Genomic DNA, 16,124 nt, shown 5'->3' on the forward strand with positions numbered 1-16,124 from the left:
TTTTAGCAGTGACATTAACCAGGTTAAAATAATTTACACCTGTGCTAAAATAAATGGATGGAGGAACGGTACAAATGTGTTAAACGTTTGTCACGAATATCACCAGCTGTCATAGTGAGGTTTCAGGATGTCCTGTTGTCATGAGATTTACAGTAGAACTTTATTGGTGGGTCCGTAACATTTTTATACTGAAGGGAAACAGGCAAGGAAAGCCCCTGGGCATGGCTACCTGGATATTCTCTAGAATAAACTGCATCACCATTATAACAAGAGTTTACAAACATTTAATTCTGATACTCCCATCTGAAATACTTCAATAACTTCGGAGTAAACAATTCACATTGTTGTTTGTCCAGCATATGGTACACGATATACACAATCCTATTCATAGGTAAAGGTTGCCCCCTAGAGGCAATCCAAGTTCTTTGCTGTTAGCTTTAAAAACAAACTTCTGGAAAACTTCAGCAGGTCTGGCAGCATCCGTGGCGAGAGAAACAGAGTTAATGTTTCGAGTCGAATGACTCTTCTTTGGCACTCTTCTGCTTCTTCCAAAGAAGAGTCATGTGACCATAAAATGTTACCTCTGTTTCTCTCTCCACAGATGCTGCCAGATCTGATCTTTTCCAGAACTTGCTGTTTTTATTTCCAATCTCCAGCATCTGCAGTAATTTGCTGTTTTCTTGGTTGTTGCCTTCTGATATTAAATTGAAATTTATTTGTTCTGATTGAAATACAGGACCAGATTTCAATTTCTGGCATACAAGTGATTTTGAACCAGTAAGCCAAAGATGAACACAAGTACCAAGCAATGGCCATCTCCGACAAGAAAGAATCTTAACCATCTCCCCTCGACATTCGATGGCATTACCATCACCGAGTCCCCCCACTATCAATACCCTGAGAGTTATCATTGACCAGAAACAGAACTGGACCAGCCATATAAATACTGTGGCTACAAGAGCAGGTCAGAGGCTGGATATTCTGTGGTGCATAACTCATCTCTAGACTCCCCAAAGCCTGTCCACCACTGAACAAGGCACAAATCATGAGCGTGATGGAAAACTCTCCACTTGCCTGAATGAGTGCAGCTTCAACAACACTCCAAGAAGCTCACACCAACCAGGACAAAGCAGCCCACTTGATTGGCACCTCATCCACCACCTTCAACATTCACTCCCTCCACCATTGACTCACAGTGGCCGCAGTGTGTACAATCTGCAAGATGCACTGTAGCAGCTCACCAAGGCTCCTCTGACACCCACCTTCCAATTCCGCGACCTCCACATAGAAGGACAAGGACAGCAGAGGCACAGGAACACTACCACTGAATATCCAAGAAACTGAATATCCAAGGAGACTCGATATTTAGGGAGGACAGGCAGAAAGGGAAATGAGGTGGCGCAGCTTTGTTAGTTAAGGATAAAATCAGTGCAATAGTGAGAGAGGATATTGGCTCAGAAAATCTAGATGTAGAATCAGTTTGTGTGGAGCTAAGATACAACAAGCAGCAGAAACATTATTGGGAGTTGTCTATAGGCCTCCAAACAGCAGTGCTAAGGGACAACATTAAACAGGAAATTAGAGATGCATGTAACAAGGGTGCTACAATAATCACTGGTGACTTTAATCTACATATAGACTGGGCAAACCAAATTAGCAAAAATACTGTGGCGGTTGAATTCCTGGAATGTGTACGAGATGGTTTTTTAGACCAGTATGTTGAGGAATCAACTAGGGAAGAGGCTATCCTAGATTTGGTATTGTGCATTGAGAAGGAGTTAATTAATTTTCTTGATGTGTAGGGTCCTTTAAGGAACTATGACCATAACATGATAGAATTTCTCATTAGGATGGAAAGTGAAGCAGTCCAACCTGAAACTAGGATCCTAAATCTTAACAAATGAAACTACGAAGGTATGAGGTATGAGCTGGCTACGATAGATGGGGCACTTCATTAAAAGGCATGATGGTGGATAGGGAATGCCTAATAATTAAGGAATGAATGTAAACATTGCAACAGTTATGCATTCCTTTATGGCACAAAAGCACAACAGGAAAAGTGGTCCAACCATGGTTAACAAAAGGAATCCAAGAATGGTATTAGATCCTCCAAGCCAGGCAGCATCCTGGTAAATCCCCTCTGCACCTTCTCCAGTGCAATCACATCCTTCCTATAATGTGGTGACCAGAACTGCACGCAGTACTCCAGCTGTGGCCTCACCAGCGTTTTATACAGTTCCAGCATAACCTCCCTGCTCTTGTATTCTATGCCTCGGCTAATAAAGGCAAGTATCCCATTTGCCTTAACTACCTTACCTACCTGACCTGCTACCTTCAGGGATCTGTGGATATACACACCAAGGTTCCTCTGATCTTCAGTGCCTTCCAGGGTCCTATCATTCACAGTGTAATCCTTTGCTTTGTTAGCCCTCCCTAAATGCATTACCTCACGCTTTTCTGGGTTGAATTCCATTTGCCACTGCTCTGCCCACCTGACCAGTCCATTGATATCCTCCTGCAGTTTATGTCTATCCTCCTCATTATTTACCACCCTACCAATTTTTGCGTCATCCGCAAATTTCTTGATCATACCCCCTACATTTAAATACAAATCATTTATGTACACCACAGACAGCAAGGGCCCCAGCACCGAGCCCTGCGGGACCCCATTGGAAACAGACTTCCAGTCACAGAAACATCCCTCTACCATCACCTCCTGCTTCTTGCCTCTCAGCCAATTATTGATCCAACATGCCACTTTGCCTTGGATCCCATGAGCTCTTACTTTCTTGAACAGTCTGCCATGAATAACCTTATCAAAAGCCCTTGCTAAAGTCCATGTAGACCACATCAAATGCATCACCCTCATCAACACTCCTGGTTACCTCCTCAAAAAATTCGATCAAATTTGTCAAACACGACCTTCTCTTAACAAATCCATGCTGACTATCCCTGATTAATCCATGTATCTCCAAGTGCAGATATATTCTGTCCCTCAGAATTCTCTCTAGCAACTTCCCCACCACCGAGTTTAGACTGACTGGTCTATAATTTCCTGGTCTCTCCCCTCCTTCCTTTTTTAATAATGGAACAACGTTAATAGTCCTCCAGTCCTCTGGCACCTCACCTGTGGCCGGAAAGGATTTGAACCTTACTGCCAGGGCCCCTGATACCTCTTCCCTTGCCTCCTTCAACAAACTGGGATATATCTCATCCGGGCCTATGGATTTATCCACTTAAGGCCGCTAAACCCACTAGTACATCCTCTTTCTCTCTCTCTCTCTCTCTCTATGGGGAGAATTTTTTCCCCGTTGGTGGGAGGGGTTATGTGGGGGCGGGTGGGCATGGAGCCGATTGGCTGGGCACCGCCATTTTATGTGGGCGGGCCAATTAAGGCCCTCTCAGCGTTACACGGCCCAGAAGCGCTATGCACTCCCTGTGCGGGCAAGGGGAGGGGGGGATTGACTGAATCAGGAGTGCGCTGTTTTGCACCTGCATGCAAGAGCGCAGAAATCTCCCTGAGACACCTCTGTGCCTCAGGGAGATTAGTTTTAAGTTTAAACAGTCTAATAAAGTGTTGTAAAAATTTTTATAACAACATGTCCCCTCATGTGAAATTGTCACGTGAGCTGGGACATGAGCATTAATTTTAATAAAAAGTTCTCTGAAAATTTTAAATCATTCATGAAACCTCATCCCGCCCGTGGATGAGGTTCCATGAAAAATGCGAAGGCCGCCTGGGGTCTTCACCTGCCCCCTCCCTCCCTCCCCCTCCTCCCCTCTCCCCTCCCCCCCCGCAACCTTAAGGTTGGACGGGCAGCTCAGCTGATTGCCTTAGTTGCTTTTTAACAGGCCTCAATTGGCCTTTGACAGTTTGGTGGGCACACAGCCGAGTTGGCTGTGCGTCCGCCGAACTGAAAATCTAAATGACGCGCAGTGACACCGGGACGCTCGCCCGAATCTCCCCGCCTCATTTTACGTGTCAGCGAACGGGCCCTGCCCCTGCTCACCAAGCCAAAGATTCTGCCCTATGTTAATTTCCTCTAATATTTCACAGTTCTCCATCCTGATGTCTATACCTGTGTCGTCCTTTTCCATTGTGAAGACCATTGTGCAGAGTATTCATTCAGGACTGTACCCATGTCATCCAGATCCACACACGTTACCTCCATGGTCTCTAATTGGCCCTACTCTTTCCCTAGTTGTCCTGTTGCTCTTGATATATTTAAAAAATCCCTTTGGGTTTTCCATTATTCTACCCACCAAAGCTTTCTCATGCACTCTCTTAGCCTTCCTAATTTCCTTTTTGAGTTGAATGGCCGAGCAGGCTTGAAGAGCTACATGACCTACTCCTGCTCCTGTTTTCTATGTTTCTATGACCTTCAAGTTCCTCCCCAAGTCACACACCTTCCTGATTTGGAAATGTATCGCTGTTCCTTCACTGTCACTGGGTCAAAATCCTGGAACTCCCTCCCTAACAGCACTGTGGGTGTACCTACGCCACTTGGACTGCAGCAGTTCAAGAAGGTGGCTCACCACCACCTTCTCAAGGGGCAATTAGGGATGGGCAATTAATGCTGGCCTAGCCAGCGGCGTCCACATCCCACAACTGAATAAATATTTTGGGGAAAAAAACCTGCAAATTGCATCTTCTCTTGCCTTTTAAACTCACTTAAAACACAAAAAATTGACAAATCTCAATTTTAACAGGGATTGCAGTGGAATTTGAGAGATTGAATGATTTTTGGGACTAAGGGGAATCACTAAGGGACGCGGGAGTAGGGCAGGAAAGTGGAATTGAGGTGGGAGATCAGCCATGATCCCATTGAATGGTGGAGCAGGCTTGAGGGACTGAGTGGCCTACTCCTGCTCCTATCTGTGTTCTTACAGTAAAAGTAAGCACAGCTTTTCTAGTCCTTGCCTTTCCATTTCAATCTTAAACCAGTTATAAATGCATTTAAACAAAAGAGTGGCCAGCGAAGGTGAAATGAGCTTGTTCGCTAGAGATTGTGTATCATGGGAAGAGTTCCTTCATGACAATGGCTGAAACAGCAACAATATTCTTTGTTATAGCACTTTTAATTTCATAAAATTCCCAAGGCTTTTTACAGCAACATGATCAGACAAAATTTGACACCGAGCTACCTAAGGGGTTATGAGGTCAGGTAGGTTTTGAGGAGCATCTTAAAAGAGGTTGGAGAAGGAGAAAGACTGAGTGAAAGAGATATTTGCATTTAGATAAAAGCAAAATACTGAGGATGCTCTGAAGGGTCAAACGGACTCGAAACATTAACTCTGTCTTTCTCTCCGCAGGTGCTGTTGGACCTGCTGAGCTTTTCCAGCTTTTTCTGTTTCTGGAGAGGTTTGCGTTTGTTTAGTGCTTCCCACAACTTCAGGACTTTGCAAATCATTTTACAGCCAGTGAAGAACTTTTGAAATACAGTCACTATTTTAATATAAGAAAGCACAGGAGCCAATTGGCGCACAGCAATGTGACAATGGCCAGATCGTCTGTTGGTTGAAGGATAAACATTGACCAGGACATCTGGGGAGAATTCGCCATCTCTTCTTCAAATAGTGCCATGGGGTCTTTTACATGCACCCAAGAGGGCAGACATACAAACATACAAAATAGGAACATGAGTAGGCCATTCAGCCCCTTGAGCCTGCTCCGCCATTCAATAAGATCCTGGCTGATCTGATTATGTTTCAAGTTCTACATTCCTATCTACCCCCAATAACCTTCGACTCCCTTGCTTAGCAAGAATCTATCTACCTCCGCCTTAAAAATATTCAGTAACCCCACTTCCACTGCCTTCTGAGGAAGACAGTTCCAAAGTCGCAGAACCCTCAGAGAAAACATTTCTCTTCCCTGTCCTAAAAAGGGCAGCCCCTAATTTTAAAAACAGTGTTCCCTTAGTTCTGACTCACCCACAAGAGGAAACATCCTTTCCACATCCACCTCGTCAATACCATTCAGGATCTTATATACTTCAATCAAGTCACCCCCTCACTCTTCTAAACTCCAATGGAAACAAGCCCAGTCTGTCCAGCCTTTTCTCACAAGGCAACCCGCTCATTCCAGGTAGCAATTTTAGTAAATCTCCTCTGAACCACCTCCAGAGGTAGATAGATTCTTGTTAGGCAAAGGAATCAAAGGTTATCGGGGGTAGATGAGAATGTGGAATTTGAAACAATCAGATCAGCCATGATCTTACATCCTTACTTAAATAAGGAGACCAAAACTGCACACAGTGTACTGAAGTACAATATCCTTCCCTTTAGGTTCAATTCCCCTTGTAATAAAGTATAGTGTTCCATTAGAATACTTGGTCACAGGTAGTCCTTGGACTTACGATGCAATTGGTTCCTGAAAACTGCATCTTCATTCGAAATGTCGTTAACTCAAAACCGATTTTCCCATAAGATCAATGTCACAAATGGGGAAATAAATACTTCCTGAGCCAAGGCCCGATACCTTATTTTCACCAAAATAACCCAGAATTTTGTACTCAATCAGTTATAGATGAGTTATTAATGTATTTAAGTTGTAAAAGTTTCGAAACACGTAAAAATGATGTCAGAACAGAACTGTGCGCCTTGAGTCAGGGAGATGGGCAGCCCAGAATGTCAATGCACACTTATGAATGTTTGAACTTGTTCGCTGGTGTGGTGTCATAAAGTCGAAACCGATGTGGGAAAGACAAAACAGGGTGTCAATTTATAAACGTCGTAAACGCCATTCGTCGTAACTCGAACATCGTAAAGTTGAGGACTGCCTGTATATGCTGTACCCGCATACTAACTTCTGTGACTCATGCACAACACCACCAAATCCATCCGCACTTCAGAATTCTCCATTCAAGGGATATTCTGCTTTTTTATTCTTCCTGCCAAAGTGAACAACTTCACATTTTCCCACATTATACTCCAACTGCCAAATTTTTGCCCACACACTTAACTTATCTATATCCTTCTGCAAACTCAGACTGGCAGTTCTCAGTAGGTTCTCAGTTTGAAATCTCAGCCCAAAGGTGTCACCCCTGAGTGCAGCAACCCCCTCGGTACTGCAGCGTTAAGTGTCAGCTTAGATTTTGTGCTCAAGTCTCTGGAGTTGGGTTTGAACCCACAACATTTTATCAAAAGTAGAAAGACATGGTGTAGAGTTTTCCTTAAAATGGCAGAGTGCGAAGCTAATGGTCAGAAACCAATCCTGTGATCTTACCATTTGTGTCCACAGGTCCATTCGGCCACGCCTCACTGTTTATATGTGTCAGGAGCCACAGCAGGGAAAGGAGAAGGAAGAGAGTCAAGGCTCCCCCAATGCTGCCATGTGTGGTATGTATCCCCATCAGTATCAAAACACCATCATTAGGAGCATTGAATTACGGTGACTATGAATTAGTCAGGGAGCACTGGCAAGGTGCCTGGCTGTTAGGTGCAGGGTCATCATAGGTCTGCCTGGTCTTGTCTTCATCCACCTTCCACAAGGGTTATTAACTCTACGGGGTTGCCCTGAAATCTCCAGGAATTAAAATTTTATCTCCTGGGCATTGCTGTTAGCAATCCAAGAAGAAAGCACATTGTCCGTGTTTTGTTTAAATTTTCTTTCCAACTAATAAACAAAACTGTTCAAAGATATTAGAGTTGGGAACATGGCTGTTTGACAGTCAAGAATTATCCAGTTGGTAACAAAGAGTCTTTTCCCTTTCCAATTTGTGTAGAAATCATAGAATGGTAACAATACAGAAGGAGATCATTCAGTCTGTTGTACACATTTGCAAACTCTCTGCAATAGCTACTCAGCTAGTCTCATTCCCCTGTCTTTTCCCTTAGCCCTGATTTTTTTTTCTCTTCTAATATTTATCCAATTCTCTTTTGAAAGCCTCAGTTGAATCTGCCTCCACCACACTCTCATTTGGATCTGAACCACTCACTGCATTAAAAAGCTTTTCCTCATGTTGCCATTGCTTCTTGCGCCATTCACCTGGTTCTTGACATGTCTGCAGCTGGGAACAGTTTCTTGCTGCCTATCCTGTCCAGACCCCTCGTGATTTTGAAGACCTTTATAAAATATCCTCTCCAATAAGGCGGTGTGCTGAGAGGGCAGACATGTTGAGAGACCATTAGTGGAAGCGGAACAGTTAGAGGTAGAAAGTCGTGTGTGTCAAAAACCTCCGGCAGGTGTCCAACCAGAGTTGGCAACCCTGCCTTCAACACGCTCTGGACCTGATTTTAATTCTTGTGCAAGATGATGATTCTTGGGCCTTAAGCGATTTAAAAATCTCACCCACAGGAATTCTAGAAGGCCTGTTAGACACTAAGTAGAAAGAGGAATCCTGGCCTGTGGTGTTTGGAATGCCGGTGGCCCTGACTGGATTGGCCCAGGGATCTTCATGGCTGGGCTATTCACTGAATTACCAGAGTTGAATTGACACCTTTCAACAGGCTGATAATCAGCCTGGGAATCCTTCCACCACCTCCTCACTATTCCCCAAAGGGAAAAAGTGTGTGGGAAGATACACTTAAAAAAATTAACACTTTGAAGCTATTCTTCCTGAGGCCGGCATAAAATGACACTAACTCCCTCTAGTGACAGGAGTCCAGGATTTTAGCTTCACCAGCTTCGGACTGTTCTGCAAAAAAGAATTAAAACAATCACTCATAGGTGAACTATTTAATATTTTTCCTAAATATTATGACATAAGTTCCCTCCAGTCCTAACAAACGATGCCGTTCTGCATCGTATGCAACACAACATAATGCAGAAGTACCTGGAAAACCTCAGCAGGTCTGGCAGCATCGGCGGAGAAGAAAAGAGTTGACGTTTCGAGTCCTCATGACCCTTCGACAGAGGGTCATTCTGTCGAAGGGTCATGAGGACTCGAAACGTCAACTCTTTTCTTCTCCACCGATGCTGCCAGACCTGCTGAGTTTTTCCAGGTAATTCTGTTTTTGTTTTGGATTTCCAGCATCCGCAGTTTTTTGTTTTTATATATATATATATTTACAACATAATGCAGCCGTTTTCAAACTAGGGTTCCTGGTAGGTCAGTGAAGTAACCCCTGAGGGGTCAGTGAGATAATCTGAGGGCCAGTGGGATATTCTCTGAGGGTCAGTGTCTCTGTTAATTAATTATGTTATTTGCACAATAGAGAAGGATGATCCAAGTTCAGGAAACCAAGCTGTAGTAGCGATAGAGATGAGAATGGTAAAGGTAAGAAATCCAAAACAAAAACAGAATTACCTGGAAAAACTCAGCGAGTCTGGCAGCATCGGCGGAGAAGAAAAGAGTTGACATTTCGACTCTTTGCTTCTCCGCCGATGCTGCCAGACCTGCTGAGTTTTTCCAGGTAATTCTGTTTTTGTTTTGTATTTCCAGCATCCGCAGTTTTTTGTTTTTATAAAGGTAAGAAGTCACTTGTGAGAGTGTTGTACAGGTCCCTTAACCATAACCACATAGTATGATGGGGCCTAAAGGGAAGAAATAATGGGAGCTTGTCAGAAAAGTACAGCGATAATCGTGAGGATTTTAATCTACATGTAGATTGGAAAAATCAGATGGGCAAAGGTAGCCTTGATGAGGAATTCATGGAACATTTTCAGGATAGTTTCTTAGAACAGTCCGTTCTGGAGCCAACCAGAGAGTAGGCTATACTAGACCTGGCATTGTGCAATAAGATGGGATTAATTAATGGCCTCATAATAACGGCGCCCTTTGGTAGCAGTGCTCATCCTATGATTGAATTTTACATTCAGTTTAACAGAAGAGAAGAGTGGGCCTAAAATTAGTATTTTAAACTTAAATAAGTGCAATTATAAGGGCATAAAAGCAGAGCTAGCTAAATTGAACTGGCAAATTAGTTTAAGGGATAGGTCAATAGAGATGCAGTAGCAGACATTTAAGGGGATATTTCAGAATACACAGAATAGATACATTCCAATGCCAAAGAAAAATTCCATCTGTGGTTAATTTAAAAAGTTAAAGGTAGTATCAAATTTTTAAAAAAATATATAATTACGCAAAGATGGGGGGCAGGTCAGAAGATTGAACAGAATATACAAAACAGCAAAGATTGACTAAAAGATTAATAAGAGAAAAAAATAGAGTATGAGAGAAAACTAACTGAAATATATAAAAAAAGAGTTCCCATAGATATTTAAAAAAGAAGAGTTAACAAAGTGAATGTTGGTCCTTTAGAAAGTGAATTTGGAGAATTAATAATGGAAAATAAGGAGATGGCAGATGAATTGCATAGGTATTTTGCTTTGGTATTCGCTATAGAGGATACAAATTACATCCCAGAAACAGCCATAAATTGGGAAATGGAAGGGAGGGAGGAACTCAAGAAAATTACAATCATCAGGGAAGTGGTACTGAATGAATTGTTGGATCTGCAGGCTGACAAGTACCTGGGTCCTGATGGACTTCATCCTAGGATCTTAAAAGAAGTGGTTGCTGAGTTGGTTAATGCGTTGATTTTAATTTTCCAAAATTCCCTAGAATTTTCAGGGAAGGTTCCATTAGATTGGAAAATAGCGAACGTAACTCCTTTTTAAATAAAGGGAGGAAGAAAGAAAGCAGGAAACTACAGGCCAGTTAGCTTAACATCTGTCATAGGGAAAATGTTAGAAGCTATTATTAAAGACGTTATAGCAGGGCACTTAGAAAAATTCAAGGCAATCAGGCAGAGTCAACATGGTTTTGTGAAAGGGAATGTTTAACCAATTTAGTGGAGTTCTTTGAAGAAGTAACATGTGTTCTGGATAAAGGGGAACTGGTGGATATACTGTTTTTAGATTTCCAGAGGCATTTGGTAAAGTGCCACATCAAAGGTTATTGCAGAAATTAAAAGTCCATGGTGTAGGAGGTAACATATTGGCAAGGAGAGCAGATTGGTTAGCTAACAGGAAACAAGGAGTAGTAGAATGGGTCATTCTCTAGTTGGCAAGATGTAATGAGTGGTGTGCCACAGGGATCAGTGCTGGGACCTCAACTTTTTGCAATTATATGAATGATGGATGAAGGGACCAAAGATATGGTCGCTAAATTTGCTGATGACACAAAGATAGGTAGGAAAGTAAGTTGCGACAAGGACATAAGAAGCCTACAAAGTGACATAGATACGTTAAGTGAGTGGGCAAAGATCTGGCAAATGGAGTATAATGTGGGAAAATGTGAAATTGTCCATTTTGGAAGGAAGAATAAAAAAAAAATTATCTAAATGGTGAGAGACTGCAGAGCAATGAGATGCAGAGGAATCTGGGTGCCCTAGTGCATGAATCACAAAAGGTTAGTATGCAGGTGTAGCAAATAATTAGGAAAGCTAACAGAATGTTATTGTTTATTGCAAGGGGAATTGAATAAAGCAGAGAGATTTTGCTTCAGTTATACAGGGCATTGGTGAGACCACATCTGGAATAGTGTACACTGAGTTGGTCTCCTTATTTTAAGGAAGGATGTAAATGCATTGGAAGCAATTCAGAGAAGGTTTACTAGATTAATACCTGGAATGGGCATGTTGTCTTTTGAGGAAAGGTTGGACAGACCAGGCTTGCCTCCACTGGAGTGTAGAAGAGTAAGAGGCAACCTGATTGAAACATACAAGATCCTGAGGGATCTTGACAGGGTGGATGTGGAGAGATGTTTCCACTTGTGGAAGAATCTAGAACTAGAGGTCACTGTTTAAAATAAGGGGTCGCTCATTTAAGACAAATATGAGGAGAAATTTTCTCTCAGAGGGTTGTGAGTCTTTGGAACTCTCTTCCTCAAAAGGCAGTGGAAGCAGAGTCTTTAATATTTTTAAGGCAGAGGTTGATAGAGTCTTGATAAGCAAGGGGGTGAAAGGTTATCGGGGTTGGTGGCTGTGCAGAGTTGAGGTTACAATCCCGCTCAGCCATGATCTTATTGAATCACAGAGCAGGCTCGAAGGGCCAAGTGGTCTACTCCTGCTCCTAGCCCGTATGTTTGTGCACAAATTTCCTCCTAACAAAGGTACAAATTTGTCTCAAGTCAAAATTATTAAATTTCATTGCTTACTAGTTTGTTGGTTTCCACATTAAGGCATACCAAATAGAAATAAGTATCATCCTCTCTGTCTTCCTCCCTAGTTTACAAGGAAATCTACCTGGAAGATTTAACCAAAGCTGAACTAACCAACAAGTTGGCAGCTCTGTTCAGCATCTCACCAAACCAGATCCTTCAGATCTACAGACAGGGAGCAGCTGGGATCCATATCCTGGTTGGGGACCAGGTGAGTTACTGAATACTGGCTCACATGGGGGAAGACTATCTGCACAAGTAGAGTTCCTGAATGCCTATCATGAGAATTGGTAGCTTAAACAGAGTGTACAATGAAGGCGATTTTCTAATATTTGTATCTGTCTTGCAGATGATTCAGAACCTTCCAGATGAATCCAGTTTTATAATTAACTCACTGAAAGGTAAGTGATCCAACCTGTATATACCATTAATGAGCTCACACTTGCAGAGATACACATAGCAGGGTCACATCCAAGAATAGCCATGGTGGGCACTTGAGGGAAGATGGTTGCTTTTCGAGTTGAACCTTCTCAAAGTGATTTTGCAAGACACAGTGTTGTCTCTAGTGTGTCCTGAGTTAGTCTATCCAAAGCACTATAATTAGTCTCTACATCCTTAATGCACAGGGAGAAGAAATGAGCTTGGAAATGAGGCAAAAGTTTTGTCAGTGGAGAGGATGGCCACCTCCACCTCTGACAGTTATGTTTCTATTGCCATCATGAGCAGAATTAGGACTCCATTTGGAAGAATTGGTGGCATAGTGGCAATGTCACTGGAATAGTAATCCAGAGACCCAGACTAATGTGCTGGAGATATGGGTTCAAATCTCACCATGGCAGCTATGAAATTTAAATTCAATTAATAAATCTGGAAGTGTAAATCTAATCTCAGTAACGGTGACCAGGAAACCATCATCTATTGCACACGGTCATGTGGTTCAGTTATGTCCTTTAGGGAAGGAAATCTCTCATCTTTACCTGCTCTGGCTTATCAGATGCTCTGAAAATTAGTTAGGAAAACTCAATTAGCAACTGAAGAATATCGTACATTGGCAAGAACTGTTTCCAGGAAACACATTTTACAGAACAAAATTTCCAAGAGAGAAGCAGGGAGCTTGAAGCTGGATCAGCCAGAACACAGAAAGAACCTGGCAACTGAAGACTAAAATTTGATATGGAGGTTTAGATTTTTGTGCATATCTGCATAATTTGGGACTGCTATTGGTGCTACTGTAGTAAATGGAGGTTCAGTGTCTTAGACTGAAAGGCACTTTTCGATTTACTTTTTGTACTGGTCTAGGAAAAGCAGCCTCATAGCATCTTTCTCCCTCCTTTATATTTGTGTAGGTGTTGGTCTCATAGGCTGACTGTGTTCCACTATCTTGAGACCCAGTTTCAGAGATGACCAGACGCACAGATATACCCCCAACACAAAAGGATGATTTTGTCTTATATAGACTACAATAAACGTGGAGCTGAGTCAGTCTGACCCCATAGCGACACTCCCATCATCCCCTTCTCTCCTTTCAGGAGACAAGACCATTGATATTTTTTCAGAATTGATTTTATAACAAACTTTTGAAACTTTAAATCAAAATGGTTCAATCTAAGGTTGACAGGAGGGGTGGCTAGCTCAAGATACTGGACTCATTGAAAGAATGGCCAGAGGAAGACAGGAAGATTGGTATTATAGACGGATACTAGATTGGGAAAGCAGCCAGAATTCCATATTCTGAAAGGATGAGATGAAATGGATTGATGAACCTTTTTCATTTGAACTCGTGTTGACCGAGAGGCAAACTGGTAGTTCCATATTCTTGTGGCAGTGTTACTTACCTGGAATGCAGCAGGAGAACCAAACATTTGCAATTTGTAACACTTGAATGTAATAAACACTTTTAAATAGCCCTTTGGATATAAGTGGAGGATACACCGTGATCCAAACTGCGCCAGACTTACACCTAGCATTTTGTGATCTCAACATTGAGTTATAAATGTGATTTTGTAAGAGTCTTTGTATTTCCCTTGCAGTGGACAGTTTGGATGGCTACTATATGATTTTAAAATAGGAAGCAGGCAGCTTTACATCTGAAAATGAAACCAGTGAACTTTGATCTTTCACTCAGAGCATCTGGAGCACAGTTCAACCTTGTGAAACTTATTGCACAATCAGATCAGCAAGTTATATCACAGATCAGTACCTCCTTCCAAGCACAGCACTGAGTGCGGCAGACTGATTCACCTTAAACGACCTTTGGGGTACAAGACTGCATGACGAAATGTTGAGTTCTTCCAGCATGTGTTTAGATCTACCATTGACCATAAGACATAACAATATAGTCAAAACATACAAAACTGCCGGTTCCCTTCCATATTCATACAGCAGGTTTTGTTTCCAAATGGTACCAGGTTTCAATTCTAAAACTATCCTGTGGAAACAATTGTGTCCTTTTGGTGGACATTGGGAGAGCAAAGCTCAGGATGAGGCCATCTTGATACCTCTGTTAATTTCCAAGGCATCCTTTTGATGGTGCAACAGCCTCCAACCCTTTGTGCTATTCATGCACTTGCTTCAAAACTTCCAACAGAAAATGGTGACTCAACCCAAACATGATCCTCAAGGATTCCCCAAAAGCAAAGTGACTCAGAAACCTACACTAGTAATAACAGAGGGGGGCATCTGTTGGAATTTTCTATCAGAGCAGCAACACAGGAGGACAGATATTAAAGTCAACCTGTCATCGGCATCCTCTAGCAGGTTTCACTGTTACTCATGAACCATGTAATAACTCAATTACTTTCCAATGTTAATGTCAACACAATGTCTTGTTGGTAATTCATATTTAATCATTGTAAAAATGTAAAACATTTTATATAAGAGATGTTGAAGTCACTTTTTTTTACGCATAGGTAGTAATGAAGACATAAATAAAAGTATCACACCATTTCACAACAGTCCATTCTTCATGACTGAGATTTCTTATACCAGGTTTATAGCAGATGAATAGATTATCTATCAGCAATCCATTATAGAACTTGGAATGATTGGAACATGCTCTAAATCTCCCTCTACTGGCTCATTCAGGTTTGTTTTTCCTCCAAGCTGTCTCCCTCACTTAACCTACAAGCTTTCTCCTCTCTCCCTGTTGAACTTTACTCATGGGGTACAGTTCCACGGATGCCAAGAGCTGTCTGGTATCTCGTCGAAGTGGCCCTCTTACCCATATGTGCAAGCCTAGCCAATAAATACCAGCAGGCAATTGACCATGGATGGCATCAAGCCCCTTCTCAATAGGTGTCTGCATACCTGAGCTTTCCACAAGGGGCAACAGCACTGGGAAACCTGGTTGATTTTCCCTCATTCAAGACAATGAGGACTTTAGGAGCACTCAACTGCCTTGACTGAGACCAGATAACCCAACACATGCCACAAATAAAATCCGTGACCACTTGCACAATATGGCTTGGTATTACAACTGGTGTTACTCTATTTTCTTCTCTCTCTCCCCCCATACACATAGCTCTCCAATACGAACAGTGCAATATTAAAGTATTGCTGAAAACAGAGACATGTCAAAGCTTTTCCTTTTGCACTCATCAGGATACTTCGCAAGAATATAAATATAAGGGGAAAACAACAATTTATACTGTATGTGAAGAGTGCATTGATTAGTTGGCAAGTGGAATCTGATTGGTAGAGGTGTTGCCATGGAGAATTTACCATTGATGATGACTGACAATTAACTGCCAAGCATTGTTTGAAATTTAAAACAGGCAGCTTAACCCTGATTGATCAAGGCATTGCCCTGAGGAATGAATCAGTGAATGGCTGAATCACTTACAAAAACAAAAATATCTGGAAAAAAGCAGCAGGTCTGACAGCATCTGCAGAGAGGAATACAGTTGATGTTTCGAGTCCAGATGACTCTTCATCAGAACTAAGGAAATAGAGAAATGAGGTGAAATATAAGCCGGTAGAGGTGGGGGGAGGGGGCGGGTGGGACAGGTAGAGCTGGTCAGGGGCCAATGATAGGTGGAGGCAAAGAAGAGATTGCCAAAGATGTCATAGACAAAAGGACAA

At 42.2% G+C, this 16,124-nt stretch overlaps 1 protein-coding gene across 1 annotated transcript in view; it reads left to right on the forward strand.

Moving 5' to 3' along the window:
* The window catches only part of LOC121269250 (transcription factor CP2-like protein 1), a 204,010-nt gene extending 189,493 nt beyond the window's left edge, over nucleotides 1–14,517 (forward strand). Inside the window, exons 15-18 of the mRNA XM_041173808.1 lie at nucleotides 7,241–7,338; nucleotides 12,113–12,255; nucleotides 12,394–12,445; nucleotides 14,075–14,517. Of these exons, the coding sequence (XP_041029742.1) occupies nucleotides 7,241–7,338; nucleotides 12,113–12,255; nucleotides 12,394–12,445; nucleotides 14,075–14,112 (331 nt within the window). The 3' untranslated portion in view covers nucleotides 14,113–14,517. The remainder of the gene's footprint in view (nucleotides 1–7,240; nucleotides 7,339–12,112; nucleotides 12,256–12,393; nucleotides 12,446–14,074) is intronic.
* Nucleotides 14,518–16,124: the final 1,607 nt, after the last annotated feature.

Source organism: Carcharodon carcharias, chromosome 23 (assembly GCF_017639515.1).
Source record: "Carcharodon carcharias isolate sCarCar2 chromosome 23, sCarCar2.pri, whole genome shotgun sequence".
Lineage (NCBI taxonomy): Eukaryota > Metazoa > Chordata > Chondrichthyes > Lamniformes > Lamnidae > Carcharodon > Carcharodon carcharias.